The sequence below is a fragment of the Dermochelys coriacea genome, chromosome 27 (assembly GCF_009764565.3).
Source record: "Dermochelys coriacea isolate rDerCor1 chromosome 27, rDerCor1.pri.v4, whole genome shotgun sequence".
NCBI classification, from domain to species: Eukaryota; Metazoa; Chordata; order Testudines; family Dermochelyidae; genus Dermochelys; species Dermochelys coriacea.
Genome location: NC_050094.1, coordinates 8,363,469 through 8,379,564, shown reverse-complemented (window position 1 = coordinate 8,379,564; position 16,096 = coordinate 8,363,469). Strand labels below are relative to the sequence as shown.

General features: G+C 55.9%; 1 protein-coding gene across 2 annotated transcripts; it reads left to right on the top strand.

Moving 5' to 3' along the window:
- The first annotated feature begins 2,209 nt into the window (after positions 1–2,209).
- HROB (homologous recombination factor with OB-fold) lies at positions 2,210–16,051 on the top strand. Of its 2 annotated transcripts, XM_038385486.2 has the most exons (10): positions 2,210–2,381; positions 4,634–4,684; positions 5,632–6,918; positions 8,105–8,188; positions 10,004–10,144; positions 12,824–12,932; positions 13,799–13,884; positions 14,506–14,664; positions 14,911–15,136; positions 15,576–16,051. In XM_038385486.2, the coding sequence occupies exons 1-10, from the start codon at positions 2,379–2,381 to the stop codon at positions 15,647–15,649; spliced, it is 2,220 nt and encodes a 739-aa protein (XP_038241414.1). In that variant the 5' UTR covers positions 2,210–2,378; the 3' UTR covers positions 15,650–16,051. The 2 variants fall into 2 exon arrangements, with proteins under 2 accessions (XP_038241414.1, XP_043359422.1); XM_043503487.1 differs by lacking the exon at positions 14,911–15,136 and having other exon boundaries at positions 2,235–2,381.
- The last annotated feature ends 45 nt before the right edge of the window (positions 16,052–16,096 follow it).

Genomic DNA, 16,096 nt, shown 5'->3' with positions numbered 1-16,096 from the left:
TTTGGGGTTTTTTTCGCCCTCCAGATGGTCAGGGGCCTATGTGCAAGCACACATTGGTTAGTCCAGGCCCATCAGTATCATTATCCCCATTGTACAGATGAAGAAAACTGAGGCCCAGACAGGGAAGTGACTTGCTCTAGAGCACCCAGAAGGTCAATGGCAGAACCAGCAATGGAACCCCAGTCTCCGGAGCCCAGTCACCTAGCCACTAGACCACAGTGCCTCTTCAACGGGAAGGGGGATTCCCCCCAAAAAGTGAAGTCCCCAAAGACCTGGCCACTAAACAGCGAAACTACAATTTGTCTTTTGAACTTCCTGAAGAAATAAAGCGTGGAGCCAAACGGCACCTTCTCAGCAGCAGATGTGTCCACTTCCCTGCTGCAATGAGCTACAGTTTACAACTTGCAAAAAGAAAAGGAGGACTTGTGGCACCTTAGAGACTAACAAATTTATCTGAGCATAAGCTTTCATGAGCTACAGCTCACTTCATCGGATGCATTCAGTGGAATTCAGTTTACAACTTGCTACTCCCGTGGGGGACTTCCCCCACCAACCGACCTGTTCCCCGTTGTCTTGAATGAGCGGCAGTCCTCCTCTAGTGGCTGGTCTGGCTCACTGGAGCCTAGACGGCTGCTATTTCTGTACTGCTATTTATAGACTCCCCACTCCCCTACTCAGCGTGTGCCAGCCAGTCACAGCTGGAAAGCAAAGATTCAGCAAAGAAGATTAAGCAAAGAACACATCCCCCCCCCCCCCCCGCCCCAGTACGGCCTATCAAGAACAGAACGAGGCAGGACTGAAAACTAAACATCCAACCACGCAAGGATCCCAGGCCCCACTGTCAATATCCCTGTCGTGGGACGACACCTCCCTGTCCACTGCTGGACAAAAGTAAAGTTTTCCGTTCTGGAGCGTTGGATGGTCCCAAGGAAAATTCCCCAAATCCTGGGGCGTGGGGGCTCCACTCGCTGACAGAGACCCCGGCTCCGGAGTACAGTTTGCGCTTTTCCAGCCCCCGCCAACCAGGCCAGATTTTCCAGAGTGCTCAGCTCCCCATGAGGCACTAAAATAAGTGGCCGGATATTCCCTGCATGGCGGACGCCAAGCTCTTTTGTAAGTCTGGCGGCCAGCAGCATCACAACGGAGACGCTGGGATGCAGGTGGATTTTAGAGCACTTGGGAAAAATCAGCTGTTAACCAGTAAGCTGGTCTCAGCCTTAAGCCTAGCAGAGTTGCTGCCCCACTATAGTCATGAAGGCAGCAGCTCTTGGGCTGCACTGTAGAACGTCACAAGCTGTCCTCTGGTTTGCAGGACACAGGGATGAGCAGACGGGCAGATGGATGAACAGACACATGCAGGCAAGGACAGGCCGGGGGATGCAGAGATGCACATAGACAAGCTGGGGGATGGTCAGCTGCACATAGGCATGGAGAGGGCGGGGGTAGGACAGAGAGACATATGCAAGTGGATGGACAGATGCACATCTGCATGGAGAGGGTGGATGGCCAGAGAAACGGATGGGCGGATGGGCATAGGTGCTGGAACTGGGGGGGGGGGACTGCCGCGCCCCCTGGCTTGAAGTGGGGTCCATCATATTTAGGGTTTACAGTTTGGTTCAGTGGCTCCCAGCACCCCCCACTGTACGAACTGTTCCAGCACCCCAGGTGGATGGACGGACGGGTGGGTGGACAGATAGACGGGTGGATAGACTGACTGGTGTGAGGGGGGTGGACAGATGGATAGATGCGTGGACAGACAGGTGGATGGACAGACTGGTGGGGGCCCAGGGATGGACAGATGGCCAGACAGATGGACTGGTGGGGGGGATGGATGGACAGACAGACTGGGGGGGGTGGGGTAGACAGCTGGGGAGACAGACAGACGGGGGGGATGGACAGACAGACAGACTGGTGGGGGTGGGGTGGACAGATGGGGGGGTGAGGCGGACAGACGGACGGGGGGGATGGACGGACAGACGGACAGACAGACAGACTGGTGGGGGTGGGCTGGACAGATGGGGGGGACGGACGGACGGGGGGGGGGGATGGATGGACAGACAGACAGACAGACGGGGGTGGGGTGGACGGACGGGGGGGGGGGCGCCCGGACAGGCCCACGGGCGGAGCGGCCGCTGTCCCCGCCCGGCCCCGCCGGCCCCGGCCCCGGCGGTCGGAGGCCGCGGGTCCGGCTCCCGGAACCTCCCCTTTAAGGCGGCGGAGTGACTCGCGCCCGCCAGGCGGACAGGCCGCCCCGGCCCCGCCCTTTAAAGGGGAGGTTGCCCCGGGCCTGGGGGCGGGGCGCGGCGGGGGTCCCTGTGCCCGGACCCGACCCGAGCCCGCGTCCCGGAGCGCATGGAGGGGGGCTCTGCGCTGCTGCCATGGTAACGCCCCCCCTGGGCAAGGGGGGGGCAGTGCGGCCAAACACCCCCCCCCCCCCACTCCGGAATGGGAGCGCCGGGGGGAGGCATCCAGGGGGTTGGGGGGAGCCGGTTACCCTCGTGCCCCCCCGCCCCGGGGAAGGCAGTGGGGGGGTTGGGGGGAGCCGGTTACCCTCGTGCCCCCCCGCCCCAGGAGAAGGTAGTGGGGGGTTGGGGGGAGCCGGTTACCCTCGTGCCCCCCCTGCCCCAGGGGAAGGTAGTGGGGGGGTTGGGGGGAGCCGGTTACCCTCGTGCCCCCCTGCCCCAGGGGAAGGTAGTGGGGGGGTTGGGGGGAGCCGGTTACCCTCGTGCCCCCCCGCCCCAGGGGAAGGCAGTGGGGGGTTGGGGGGAGCCGGTTACCCTCGTGCCCCCCCCGCCCCAGGGGAAGGTAGTGGGGGGGTTGGGGGGAGCCGGTTACCCTCGTGCCCCCCCGCCCCAGGGGAAGGCAGTGGGGGTTGGGGGGAGCCGGTTACCCTCGTGCCCCCCCTGCCCCAGGGGAAGGTAGTGGGGGGTTGGGGGGAGCCGGTTACCCTTGTGCCCCCCCTGCCCCAGGGGAAGGTAGTGGGGGGGTTGGGGGGAGCCGGTTACCCTCGTGCCCCCCCTGCCCCAGGGGAAGGTAGTGGGGGGGTTGGGGGGAGCCGGTTACCCTCGTGCCCCCCCCGCCCCAGGGGAAGGCAGTGGGGGGTTGGGGGGAGCCGGTTACCCTCGTGCCCCCCCTGCCCCAGGGGAAGGTAGTGGGGGGTTGGGGGGAGCCGGTTACCCTTGTGCCCCCCCTGCCCCAGGGGAAGGTAGTGGGGGGGTTGGGGGGAGCCGGTTACCCTCGTGCCCCCCCGCCCCAGGGGAAGGTAGTGGGGGGGTTGGGGGGAGCCGGTTACCCTCGTGCCCCCCCTGCCCCAGGGGAAGGTAGTGGGGGGTTGGGGGGAGCCGGTTACCCTCGTGCCCCCCCGCCCCAGGGGAAGGCACTGGGGGGTTGGGGGGAGCCGGTTACCCTCGTGCCCCCCCGCCCCAGGGGAAGGCACTGGGGGGTTGGGGGGAGCCGGTTACCCTCGTGCCCCCCCGCCCCAGGGGAAGGCAGTGGGGGGTTGGGGGGAGCCGGTTACCCTCGTGCCCCCCCTGCCCCAGGGGAAGGTAGTGGGGGGTTGGGGGGAGCCGGTTACCCTTGTGCCCCCCCTGCCCCAGGGGAAGGTAGTGGGGGGGTTGGGGGGAGCCGGTTACCCTCGTGCCCCCCCTGCCCCAGGGGAAGGTAGTGGGGGGGTTGGGGGGAGCCGGTTACCCTCGTGCCCCCCCCGCCCCAGGGGAAGGCAGTGGGGGGTTGGGGGGAGCCGGTTACCCTTGTGCCCCCCCTGCCCCAGGGGAAGGTAGTGGGGGGTTGGGGGGAGCCGGTTACCCTTGTGCCCCCCCTGCCCCAGGGGAAGGTAGTGGGGGGGTTGGGGGGAGCCGGTTACCCTCGTGCCCCCCCGCCCCAGGGGAAGGTAGTGGGGGGGTTGGGGGGAGCCGGTTACCCTCGTGCCCCCCCGCCCCAGGGGAAGGCACTGGGGGGTTGGGGGGAGCCGGTTACCCTCGTGCCCCCCCGCCCCAGGGGAAGGCACTGGGGGGTTGGGGGGAGCCGGTTACCCTCGTGCCCCCCTGCCCCAGGGGAAGGCACTGGGGGGTTGGGGGGGAGCCGGTTACCCTCGTGCCCCCCTGCCCCAGGGGAAGGCACTGGGGGGTTGGGGGGAGCCGGTTACCCTCGTGCCCCCCCGCCCCGGGGAAGGCACTGGGGGGTTGGGGGGAGCCGGTTACCCTCGTGCCCCCCCGCCCCGGGGAAGGCACTGGGGGGTTGGGGGGAGCCGGTTACCCTCGTGCCCCCCTGCCCCGGGGAAGGCCCTGCTTTGTTTCAGGGAGTCTTGCTCGTGAGGTCTAGGGGCATCGGCCGGGCTATGATGCATCTGTACCGTGCATGGTGCATAACTGTGCCTGACTAGCCCCATTCGTCTTTCCTTTGCCTGAACATCAGCGTCAGCCATGGGCTGGGAAGAGACAAACTCCTGCCTTGGGGAAAAATAGAGATGTCTCTGGCCTGCCACGGGCCCCTTTGGGCTTAAACCCCAAAGTAAAAGTACCGGCAGAGCAAAGAAACCTGGCGATTCAGGTGTTGTGTAAGAAATGGGCAGAGAGGCTGCCATCTGGGGCAGGACGTCCTTGCAAACGAAGCTGTCTCTCTTGCTCCGTCCCAGGCTTGCAGGCTGCAGAAGCTGTTTGCTGTGGAAGGGGAGCTCGAAGACGAGGTGAGGAAATGGTTGGGAACTGCCGTGGGTCAGGAGAGAACTGGTAGGCGAGGGCGGAGCAGGAGTCTTGCTTCGCTGGTGAAGCCGGCTGATAATGTGTCGGTGGGCTGGCTCCTCAACCGAGCAACAGCCATTTACACCAGCTGAGGACCTGGCCCGGAGAACCTTGCCTCATCCGACGAAGTGGGTATTCACCCTCGAAAGCTTATGCTCCAATACGTCTGTTGGCCTATAAGGTGCCACAGGAACCTTTGCCGCTTTTACAGATCCAGACTAACACGGCTTCCCCCTCTGATACTTGCCTCCTAGCTCAGGTCAGGTTTCAGAGTAGCAGCCGTGTTAGTCTGTATTCGCAAAGAGAAAAGGAGTATTTGTGGCACCTAAATCTGTTAGTCTCTAAGGTGCCACAAATACTCCTTTTCTCTTAGTTCAGCTCAGTCCCTATTTACGCCACCCCCTATAATTAAGTCGGGGGGGATCCACTTGCAAGGCGTAGTTTAGGTGGGACCTGTCTTCCCCTCCCTGAGCTGAAGTACGGGGCTGTGTAGATTCTGTGATGTACCCTTGATCCGCAAATAAGTAAAAGAAACCTCTCTGGCTGCTGCTGACACCGACAGTTATCAAAGGACACGCTGACAAAATGTCTCTCCCAGCTCTCAAATGGTGTAAAGTACTTGTATATAGCAAGAGAGAAAAGGCCTGCGAACTATGGACCCGATAACTGCTATTGTCTCTGCGCTGTGTCAGGCTTGCACTGTGTCGGCTTACACTGGTCCTTGTGTCCAGCCGTGCTTTACGGTCTGGTCCAGGGCTGACAATAGCAAGTCTCTGATCTTAGGTTCTTTGTACCTCTACTGGGTTAAGTTAAAGGGCCAGGTTAGCTGAGTCACTGGCACATCCCATGTAAAGACCACTTGATCTTTGTGGTGCCTTGTCTGCTTTTGCAGGATTTCCTGTCGGCCGTGGAGGATGCGGAGAACCAGTTCTTAGATTTGGTCCCTGTGAACTCAAGATGCTTGAGGCCCTTTTCTTCTGGGCCCAGAGACCCAGGCACCCCCCTGGCACCTGCTCACGAGTCCTCACTTCCTACTCTTCCCAGTACCAGCATGCTGTCCCCAGTCTTTGGGCCGCAGAACCTTCCCAAATTGAGAGTTGGGGCTGATTGCCCCTCCAGCAAAACACCTGGCCTGAGGCCTCGGACGGTGGTGAACGATCAGACTGTGGAGCCTCCAGCAGTGGGCTTCAAGGCTCTAAAGAACCAGGTGGCCCCCACGTTGGCAGCACCGACCCTGCGCACTTCAAACCGCACGAGGGACTGCACACCAAGCTTGGTAGCAGGATTTAAGTTTGTGAGCCGACGGCCTTCCCCCCTTCAGGAAGCTCCCCGTGATGATGAATTTGAAAATGACCTGTTCTTGGCAGCCTGCGTGCAGCCAGGTCCTGGGCCTGCCGTGGCTGAGAAGGGGATGCCCCCTCAGGTGTGCAGGAGGGATGAGAGCAGCCATGGAGGGACAGCCTTCAAAAAACTTCGGGTGGGAGATCCAGTGGTCACTCCTAGCCCTGGTTGCTCAGTCTCTCTGCCACACAAGGGGACTCGGGCCATCTCGAGGGGGGCAGACAGGATGCAGAATCTGTCCCCATTCCAGCAGGCGGACCCTGCCCTGAAGCTGAAGCTGAGGCCGAGCGCGGCAGGTTCTTGCTTCTCTCGGTCTAGCCTAGTAGCTCCGGCTAGCTCCCTGGTGAATGCAGTCCCACAAGGCAGCACGGCTGCAGGCGTGTCTTGTGGCACCATCTCCGCTCCCAGGTGCCACACTTCGAGGCCTTTTCAGGCATCTGGGGGTCAGCCTGGAACTGCAGCAAGCAGCCCTTCTGTGGCTCCAGTAAAGGCTTCAAGCCTCCACTCCCCAGGGAGTGGCAATCCAAGACCACCAGCACCACAGATGCCCAGTCAGGGCTGTTCCGCACCCAGAGGACCCGGCAGCAGTTGGCGGCCACCTCTTAGGCTCCCCACAGGACCACGGTCCTTGATGACTTGTGTGGAGTCACCGACTTCCACCCCAAGAGCTCCCTTCTCCGGCTCTGCTGCTGCTGGGAGCCTGCAGACTCCGGTGGTCACCAATCACCTGGTACAGCTGGTCACAGCAGCCAACAAGACTCCCAGGGCTTCTGGCTGGACCCCTTCACGGATGAAATCTCGCCGCTTCCCAGGACCTGCAGGGATTCTGCCTCATCAGGTAGGACACGTTGCAGAGGAGATGGCTGAAATCTCAGTGGGAAACGGCCACTCAAACAGGGACACCAAGGGATTGAACTAATTGGTGTGTCGCCTTTCCGGTGTGATCCACATACTGCACCCACTCTCCACTGGCCCCAGAGCAAGCAAGGCATGGCTGTTGCTTCCCTAGATTTCCTTCTGCATGTGGGGTCATGGGGAGCATTGCCTGCGGCCTCCCATCTTCATGGTAAACAGAGAGTCATCTACATAGCCATGTAGGCCCAGATCCTGAGAGGTATTTAGGTACTTAACTTCCCTCAATTTCAGTGGGCGTTAGCTGCCTAAATACCTTTGGGGATCTGGGTGGTAGTATCTAGATATAACAATTCATGCCCTAGGAATCCCCGACATTCAGAATATTTCAGGGGCAGTTGAAACCTCTGGACAACACTGGGGATACGAACACTGCATTGCGGGCCACTATCTTACTGTGATTAATCAGGGTCAGTATAAAGGGGGTTATACTGCTGTAAATATGACCTGTGAGTAGATCAATAGGGGTCAAAAAGGGTGATTGCTGTGTGATTGTATCTTACCCTGGCATCACTGAAGCATAGAGAGGTTTTGCTTATATTTGATATGTGAGGCACTGCTGAGCTTGAACCTATGAGGGCTCACGCCCTGTGTCACTTTCACTTTCCAGATTTGGTGCATTAGCATTAGATGGCAATGTCTGGGTTACAGCCCCTGCAGGAGGGGGCTGTTTGAATCTGCACCCAGAGCTGTGCTTGTTTGGGATTGGACATGTGGTGGTCATCAGAAAAATGTTTTGTTTTTTTTTTAAAAAAAAAAATGGCACCACCTTATTCAGCAGAACTGTCCCCATTGTGTGTGCTGGGTGCTAGAGCTGCTTTCTCAACTGGTGGAGGAAGGAAGCTTTATTTACCTCTAGGCTCACAGCCTCTCCCTTGACCCCAGTTGCAGAGACCCCAGGCCAGCCTTAAGTGTCATTATTTAAATAAGATTTGTAGCAGAACCTCTTTATGTTTTGAAGGATTGCTTTTGAGGCCCCAGAGACTTGCTATGAGAGATGTAAAATCTGTTAATTGCCTCTGAGTGTGTCCTGAGCACATCACAAGTACAGCTTCTCAGCTGGATTAGGAAGTAACAGATGCTTCTCTCTTTCTCTCCTGCTCTCCCCTAAGCATGGTGGGAAAAATCTGGAGGAGATCCTGATTTCCACTCCTCAGACTCCAGCCCATGGAGCACTGGCGAAGCTACAGACAGCGGTAATACCCCTTCTTCCCTGTCCCCCACTCCACACAGCTCTAGCAGAAACAGCATCAAAATTGAGCACAGCACCCCAAAGTGTGTTGCTGCTCTGTGCTAGCTGCATCCAACAGCAGCATGGGGCATGGTACCAAAAGCTGCTCCTGATCAGGGTCTCGTTTGCCTGTGAGATGTTGGTTGAAATACATCTTAGCAAAGCCAGAGATGCCCAGAAGCTTCAGAACAGTCCATGGGTCTGGGCAGCAAATAGTCCACAGGGACTGGTCCCTTGGCACTGCGGCTTTGGGGATCTGCACTCCTCAGCTGCTTCAATCGGATGTTCTGCTAGGAACTTCTCAGAGCAGACGTGCTAATCTTCCCTGTGACAAGGGCATTTAGCTGCAGCTGGAGGCTAATGGACCACTTGTTTTCTCCTTGGGACAGAGCATTGTCCATTCACCCCAGGCCTCTTTCCAGAGTGATAGACAGACCTGAAATGTCAGATGAAATAGCTTAGACCTGGATTAGAACTTTTCTCACAGTTCAGGGTTGGAATTGGAGCAGGGATCTCTGGCCTGCCCCATCTCCATTAAACAACCTAGAAATGAATTGGAAAATACAGACTAATGGGTCATCTCGCCTGTCCCCCGGCAGGGTGCAGGATTCATTGTTCCCATAGGAAGTGTCCAGTGCTTTGTCCAGTTCCGACTCCCACCAGCAACTGTGCTGGCTGGTGTCTAGGCTCAACTGCAATGACTGTAAATAAAACCATGAGCCCGCTGCGGCTTATTGGACCATTTGAGCCATGTTGGGCCAGCAAACTGGGTTTGCTGCTAATGTCTTACTCGGTATGTCTACCCTACAGAGACTACAGCAGCATAGCTACACCCCATAGCTAGGCTGGCATAATCCTGTAGTGCAGATGCAGCATTACACCAACGGAAGGGGTTTCTCCATCAGTGCAGGAACGCCACCTCCCTGGATAATAGGCGCTAGGTCGACTAAATTACCCTTTGTCAATATAGTTGCATCTATGTCAAGGTTAGGTTCACCATACCTGGATTTTTCACACCCTTGACTAATTTAGATATGTCAACCTAATTTAAGGGTAGACCAGATGTCCGATATGGGTAAGGTTGGCAGAATTTGATTTTTTTCTCTCTCTCTCTCTCTCCCTCTCTAAATAATTGTGACTGATAATAGCAATGTTTATTTTTAAGCATTTTTTTAGATTTTTATCTATTTAAATTTTCAAAGTTGTGGGAAATTCTGGGGAGGGGATTCAGAGTCATTTAATAACACTAGACATTGAGATTCAAAAAGTTAAAGTTATAAGCCGTTAACCCATATTATCAACATCTCATGTCAGAAGATACAAAGGAAATCTCCTTACATCAGCTGATCAGATCTGGTTTTCCCTGTCCATTTGCTAGTCCATTTGTAACCAGCCTGATTCAAAAGGCTTAAATCCCAGGGTTCTGAGTAATTCTTAAGCAGCATTTCTCTCTCTTTGCCCGTCTTTATATTCATTGATGGGGGGTGGGGTGGGGGGGGAATTGGTTGGCTTGTGTGTGTGTTCCGTGAAATCAACATTTATCAATAACAATCTAATCCTTCCAAGCCTAGATCTGGGAACCTGACCTAAATCAAAAAGTAGGATCGTGCCAAAATGGTGCTTGTGAGTAGCATTGATTCGATGGGAGGGTCAGCTCTCGTTCCCCTAATGCTCTACTTAAAGCAAAGGTTTTGTCTCTGCCTAGCCAAAGAGATGCTAGTACAAGATCAATTCTAGGCTGATTCTGAACATAGTGACCATATCCATCCTGTGACTCCAGGAAGTGCTGAGTTCCCAGCAGCCAATCGAGGAGGACTTTGGAAAAGGCCCCTGGATTGCCATGAAAACCGAGCTGCGGCTGGATGAGAGAGACCCCTCCTGTTTCCTCAGGACATACAGCGTGGCCATGGTGCTGAGGAAGGTAAGGAGGGGCCCATGCTGGGTGTGAAGGCTGCGAGTTCAGCTCCTCTGTGTTGCCTCTGCACTGGCATCTCCCCTGGGGTTTTGCCCAGGCTCTCTAACCACCGGATAATTTTGGCTTCCCCTGCCGTGCTGTGCAGATCCAACAAGACAGAACTGGGTCCAGCATCTGCTACCTTCATGGAGGCCCCTTGCAACAGCCTTCTCTGCGTAGGGCAGATGTGCCTGATATAACTTGTCTGAAGCAGCAGTTAGCTGACAGTTTCCAGTTGTCACCAGGACACTAGTAACTGCTGGTGCTGTTTTGTGAAACAGCTAGTGCAGCTTGAGTTGAGAACCCTGCTGGCCTGCATGCCTTGACCACAGGAGTGCAAAGCTAATCTGGCTTCGGTTTAGCTGTCATTCAGTTGAAAGCATGTTCAGTAGCCCCGTTTTCACAGCCACGGTAGTGTCCCTGCTGCTGTCCCAGGGAGCTAGGACCTGTCATCTGCAGAGCATGGGATCCCAGGATAAAACACTATCCCATTGTCTCAGGACTAAGATGCAGTGACCCATGGGAATTATCATCTCCCTGCACAAACTAGTGTCTTAAAAATGGTTATTAAAGGCTCATGCACAAAATACTTTATTATATGGACAGCCCCACATGGCATTTTTATCTTCAGAGCAGTTTACAAACAGTAGTCAATCCTCATTCAGACATATGCTGGCGTGGTGCCTAATACACCCAGATGTCTGCTATAACCAGGTGATTATACTTGATTGACCACATTCAAATAGGCACAGGTGCTCCTATCTAGTGAATGATCATCCAGAACTCGGCACCTGCGGATAGTTGTCTCATCCCAGCTTTCTACTTGGCTAACCACAAGTGCCTATGACAGGATTTCTGGGCTTCCCTCTGACTTTGACCATGTTCATTGCTAATGCTTTGATTGAAATAAGCAATTTGATCTTGTATATCAGGGGGTAGCTACCCTGAGCCAGAGAAGGATAGCTCAGTGGCTTGAGCATTGGCCTGCTAACCTAGCGTTGTGAGCCCAATCCTTGAGGGGGCCATTTAGGGATCTGGGGCAGAAATTGGGGATTGGCCCTGCTTTGAGCAGGGGGTTGGACTAGATGACCTCCTGAGGTCCCTTCCAACCCTGATATTCTATGATTCTTAAAGAACCAGAATTTACCAATGTTCATTCCCAAAGAGCCACAGTAATATGTCAGCAGCCCCCCATTAGCTCTTCCCCACACCCGCTCCCAGTGCCTCTTGCCCACTGGCACCTTCCCCTCCCTCCCCACAAGTCCCAGTCAGCTGTTTCGTGGCATGCAGGAGGCTCTGAGGGGGGAGAAGTGAGGGCACGGCAGGAGGAGGGGAGGGGGCAGGAAGGGGTGGAGTGGGGGCAGGGCCTGTGGCAGAGCCAGGGGTTGAGCAGTGAGCACCCCCTGGCACATTGGCAAATTGGAGCCTGTAGCTCCAGCCCCGGAGTCAGGGCCCGTACAAGGAGCTGCCCATAGTAACTTCTGAAGAGCTGCGTGTGGCTCCGGAGCCCCAGGCTGGCCACCCCTGTTGTATATCCAGCAGGAGCACTTGTCCCTGGGCCCTTGTACCAGTATGCTGCTGCCTCCTTCAGAATTTTTGGCCCATTTGTTTACAGTGCAGTGAGAAGTGTCTAGAGACAATGACTGAATTATTCAGTTCTACCTGCCCTACAGCTGTGGGGGTTAAGAGGTGGAAGTCGTGTGAGAGGAGAGGGGCTAGTGAAAATAATTTAGCCCCAGATCAAATCAATCATGGGCTACTTTGAGCCTCCGATTAAAGTGAGCATTGAAGTCTCTTTATTATTCAAATAGACACCTGCTAGCCACGTTGCAAATACACTGGCTTATAAAAAGCCTCATGCACCAGATGGTATTAACCTTACCCTCCTATCCACTGGTACACATACACTCTGGGGGAAGTGTAGAATGGCGCATAGAAGTTGAAGGCTGCCGATAAGCTTTGATCCAGGAGCGTCCACTCTTCTCAGCCCGAGGGCCACCTTGTCCTGTTGGAATCAATACTTCTGTGGCAGATTCTCTGCCCCGTTCTGCTCCCTTCCCTGCTGCTCCTCAGCCTGGGTGGCACAAAGGGAGAGAAGCCCCTCAGAGCTCTCCTGGCTGACATCAGAGCTGTGGCACTGCATCCTCCTTTTAGTGATGTGTGGTTCAGAGACTTCTGTTGGGGGGCTCTTGGAACCCAGGCTGCATGATCAAATAACAGCGATGTTCTTAGCACAGTTGCCCAAGAGGGCCCCAGGGTGGATGCCATGATCCTAGCCCACCCTTTTGGCAGAACACATTACACAGGAGTGGAGCATCGTACCTGGAGCCCCGAATTCCCCGTGTCCCTGAAGATTTATTGTAGTAATTGGTGTTAGTGGGGATTAGGGTTCCATTGTGCTGGGTGCTGACCATGCAAATAGTGGGAGAGCCCTTGCCCCGAAGATCTTCCTGTGTCATAGCAGTGGGATTTGGGTACAGAGAAGGGAAGTAACTTGCCGAAGACCACGTTGGAGGTCTGTGGCAGACACTAGAATTGGACCCTGATCTCCTGAATTCCCAGTTCAGGACTTTCAGAGCAAGGTGACTCTTCCATTGCTTTAGTGAGTTGCCGTAGGCAGTGGTTCTCTGTCTGCCCTCTGTGCAGGCCGCGCTGAAGCAGCTCCCGAAGAACAAGGTCCCCAGCATGGCGGTGATGATCAAGTCACTGACACGCACCAGTGTTGACGCCGGCGCCGTGTTCAAGGATCCTACTGGTAAGGACAGAGGCTAACCCCTCAGGGTGAGGGTCACTGGGGGAGGTGAGCAGGGCTGTGGACCAGCAAAGGAACTATAACCAACAGCTAATAGCTGGCTGTCCTCCTCAAACAAAGGTCTAGTTTCCCATCCAAAAATATGTATAGTGCTTGCCCACTGGCTTTCCCCATGGTCCTCTGGGTCTCCCTCTGTCTGCTCTGCCACCATCCCCCTGGGTGTCACTTGCTCTTCTGAACCATGCAAATAAGGCACATCCTGTTCGCCTGATCAGTGGCCCATCAGCTCTGTCGCCTGCCTCTAGCCGTGGCCTGTGTGGTGCAGAACACGCACAGATAGGATTGGGTCGTTCTGTATGTAGGTGGGTTTGCTTCCTTTCCGACTCCTGCAGCAATCGGCTGTTGCCCCTCAAGCATGGGACTTGCTGCTCCCCGTTGTTCCAGTGACCCATCCACTCTCTGACTCTGGCCTTCTGTTAGCTGTGAACTCTCACAGGCCTCTCCACGCTGCGTGGAGGAGGATTCGCTCATCGGAGATGGACGTGATCAGCTAGGTCCTATCTCCCAGGGGCCAGTACAGGATTGATCCTGGCAATGTGTCCTCAAGTGGGCTCCTCCTTTGTAAGAGCCAGGAAGCTAGGATGGAAATGGCAAGATGAGGCGCATTGAATAAGTAGCACTCCAGCTTGCCCCCTTGTCCTGATTCCCTCCCCGTCCCAGGTGGCTTGTCAGCACTCCCCTTTGGCTACATCCTCGCAGGCAGATTTGCCCCATGCATAATGGCACAAAGCACTATGGCAGCCTGCTTGGCGTTGGTCTGACAGTACCTGCCCCATGTTGCTGATGAGTTCTCTCCATCCTGCCTGCAGGAGAGATGCAGGGGACCGTGCACCGTCTGCTGCTGGAGGAGAGACAGAGTGACCTGAAGGCCGGTTCAGTGCTTCTCTTAAAGCAGGTACCTGAGGCAAAGGAGATTAGGGCCAGGGTTATGTACTGAAGGACTCTTAGGTGGGCATGTTTTGTTCCTGGAGGTAGATCCCTATGGCAACAGGGATGCTTTTAGGGCTCCAGTTCTGGGGTGTGAGGATTTAATAAGGGGCGTGCAGATTCATCTGCTGCAAGTCACTGATTTGCATCCAGCTCCAGATGTCTCTTACTGCTTCCATTCTCTGAGATGAATGGCATAAGAAGGGAGAGCTCTTTCATCCTCAAATAAAGTCCTTCTGTAGGCAATGACCAGTTGGCACAGATTGTCCCCCCTAGGTAGCTGGCAGTCCTCAGAGGCCAGTGACTGAACGGGCCATAGTCTGAACTCACCCGGCTGCCCCAAGAGGGTGGGGAAGTCTATTAATCTATCCCACGCCACCCCAGCTTTGGATTTGGGCCATCGGTCTCCAGCGCTGCCAATCATCTGTCATGGAGGCCGGTGAAGACTGACATCTGCAAAGCACGATGGAGGTGCTGATTCTTCTTCCAATGGCATCTGCCCATTCCCTCTCGTGAGGAGCACTGCTGGGAACAGGCAGAGGCCAGAGAACTCTGGGTCCAGGCGAGTAGCCTTTCCCTCTGGTTGCAGGTGGGGGTGTTCTCCCCATCCCACCGTAATCACTACCTCAACGTGACCCCCAACAACCTGGTGAAGATTTACCTGCCGGAGTCCGGGGGCGGGAGCCCCCTGCAGCCATCGCAGGAGCATGGGGAGATGGGAGACAGGACAGTGCCAGTGTTCACAGAGGTATGGTGCAACGCAGAGTAGAGAGCTGTGCTGGATGGCAGGTGGGGGTGTCTCCTCTGTGTGTTGGACTTGGGAGGAACCAATGTCGAGTCCTTGCAGGGGAGTATTTGGAAGGTAGCTGGGGAACTAAGGAGATACCACAGGGGGTATGTACTGACATTGGAGACATTGGGAAATGAGGGTCTGACGCTGAGAGTTAACAAAGGGAAAGCCCAGAGCATCTCACTTGTGTCTGGCTTTTTGTAGGTCCAAAGCCCGGCTGAATTCCAGCAGGACTCCCCAGAAAATCTCTCCAGGGAGGCTTCCAACCCCAGGAGCACAGGGAGCTCTAGAAGGGATGGAAACAGCAGCTGGTGTACAAATCCATCGCTTGGAGGGTTATTGCCATGCCTGGGGAGGCCTGGAGACTGCACATCGGGATCAAACAGACTTTCCCAAGAGGAGCCCCTGGGGGCTGAAGCCTGTGACATGGGTAAGGCAGATTCTGCTGCAGATGTTATGGGCCAGGTTCCCCAAAGAGCTCCGCTTATGGTAGAAGCTGAGCTCTCCTGAAAATATGGTTCCAGTAGTGGGGGGCTAGGCACTCAAGAATCTGGCCCACCCACCAACTCGGCCAGATGCCTTCCACTGGTGCCATCACACGAGGCCCATGGCTGCCATCTGTAGGAAATCCCAGAAGAAAGTGGAAGCCGCGATGGCTCTTTCCCCTCATGTCATCTTTATTTTTCCCTTTCCCAAATGTGTTTAATCTTTCTTAGAAGTGGGCCCATACACTGGGAAGTGTAACTTCTGGGGTGAAAGGGTTAATCCCCCAGTGACGGGGACTGGATGCCCCTGGGGATGACATGGGAAACTTTAAGAAGTGGAGGAAGAAATGGACTTGAACCCCTATTCTTCTCCTGTCTGTGCAGACGACCTGGATGGGCTCCTAGGACAGCTGCCAGAGGACTTCTTTTCTGCTTCTGCCATGGAGAGCAGCCGGTGACCCCCTCTAGAGCTAGTAGGCAAAGATCCCCCAGCCACCACGGAGCCGGATGGTCACTCAGCCAGTGGCAGAACCCGGGCTAAATCCTGGCAGAGCAAGGACTCTGAACAGCGAGGTGACTCGTGTGCCTTAAGTATCCTATATACGTTTATGAATGGTAAGTTTGTTGTGTATCTGGGAGCTGTGACGACAGGACCGTGCTGACGGATAGTCTGGGACTCCCGTACCGAACAGGGGAGATGCTGGCAGCCCTGACGTGAAATGATTCCTGCCTTGATACCTCTGGGCTCTTTCACCAGCACCCTGGCACTCTTTGCTTGGTGCCCTTGACTGATCACGACCCGCAAGTGAAGCAGCTTTCCCTGCTTGTATCTGATTCCTGCATTAAATGGGTGTTCGGTACCTTTCACGTGTGATGCTCTTTCTTCAGCTGTCCTGCTTTCCTCC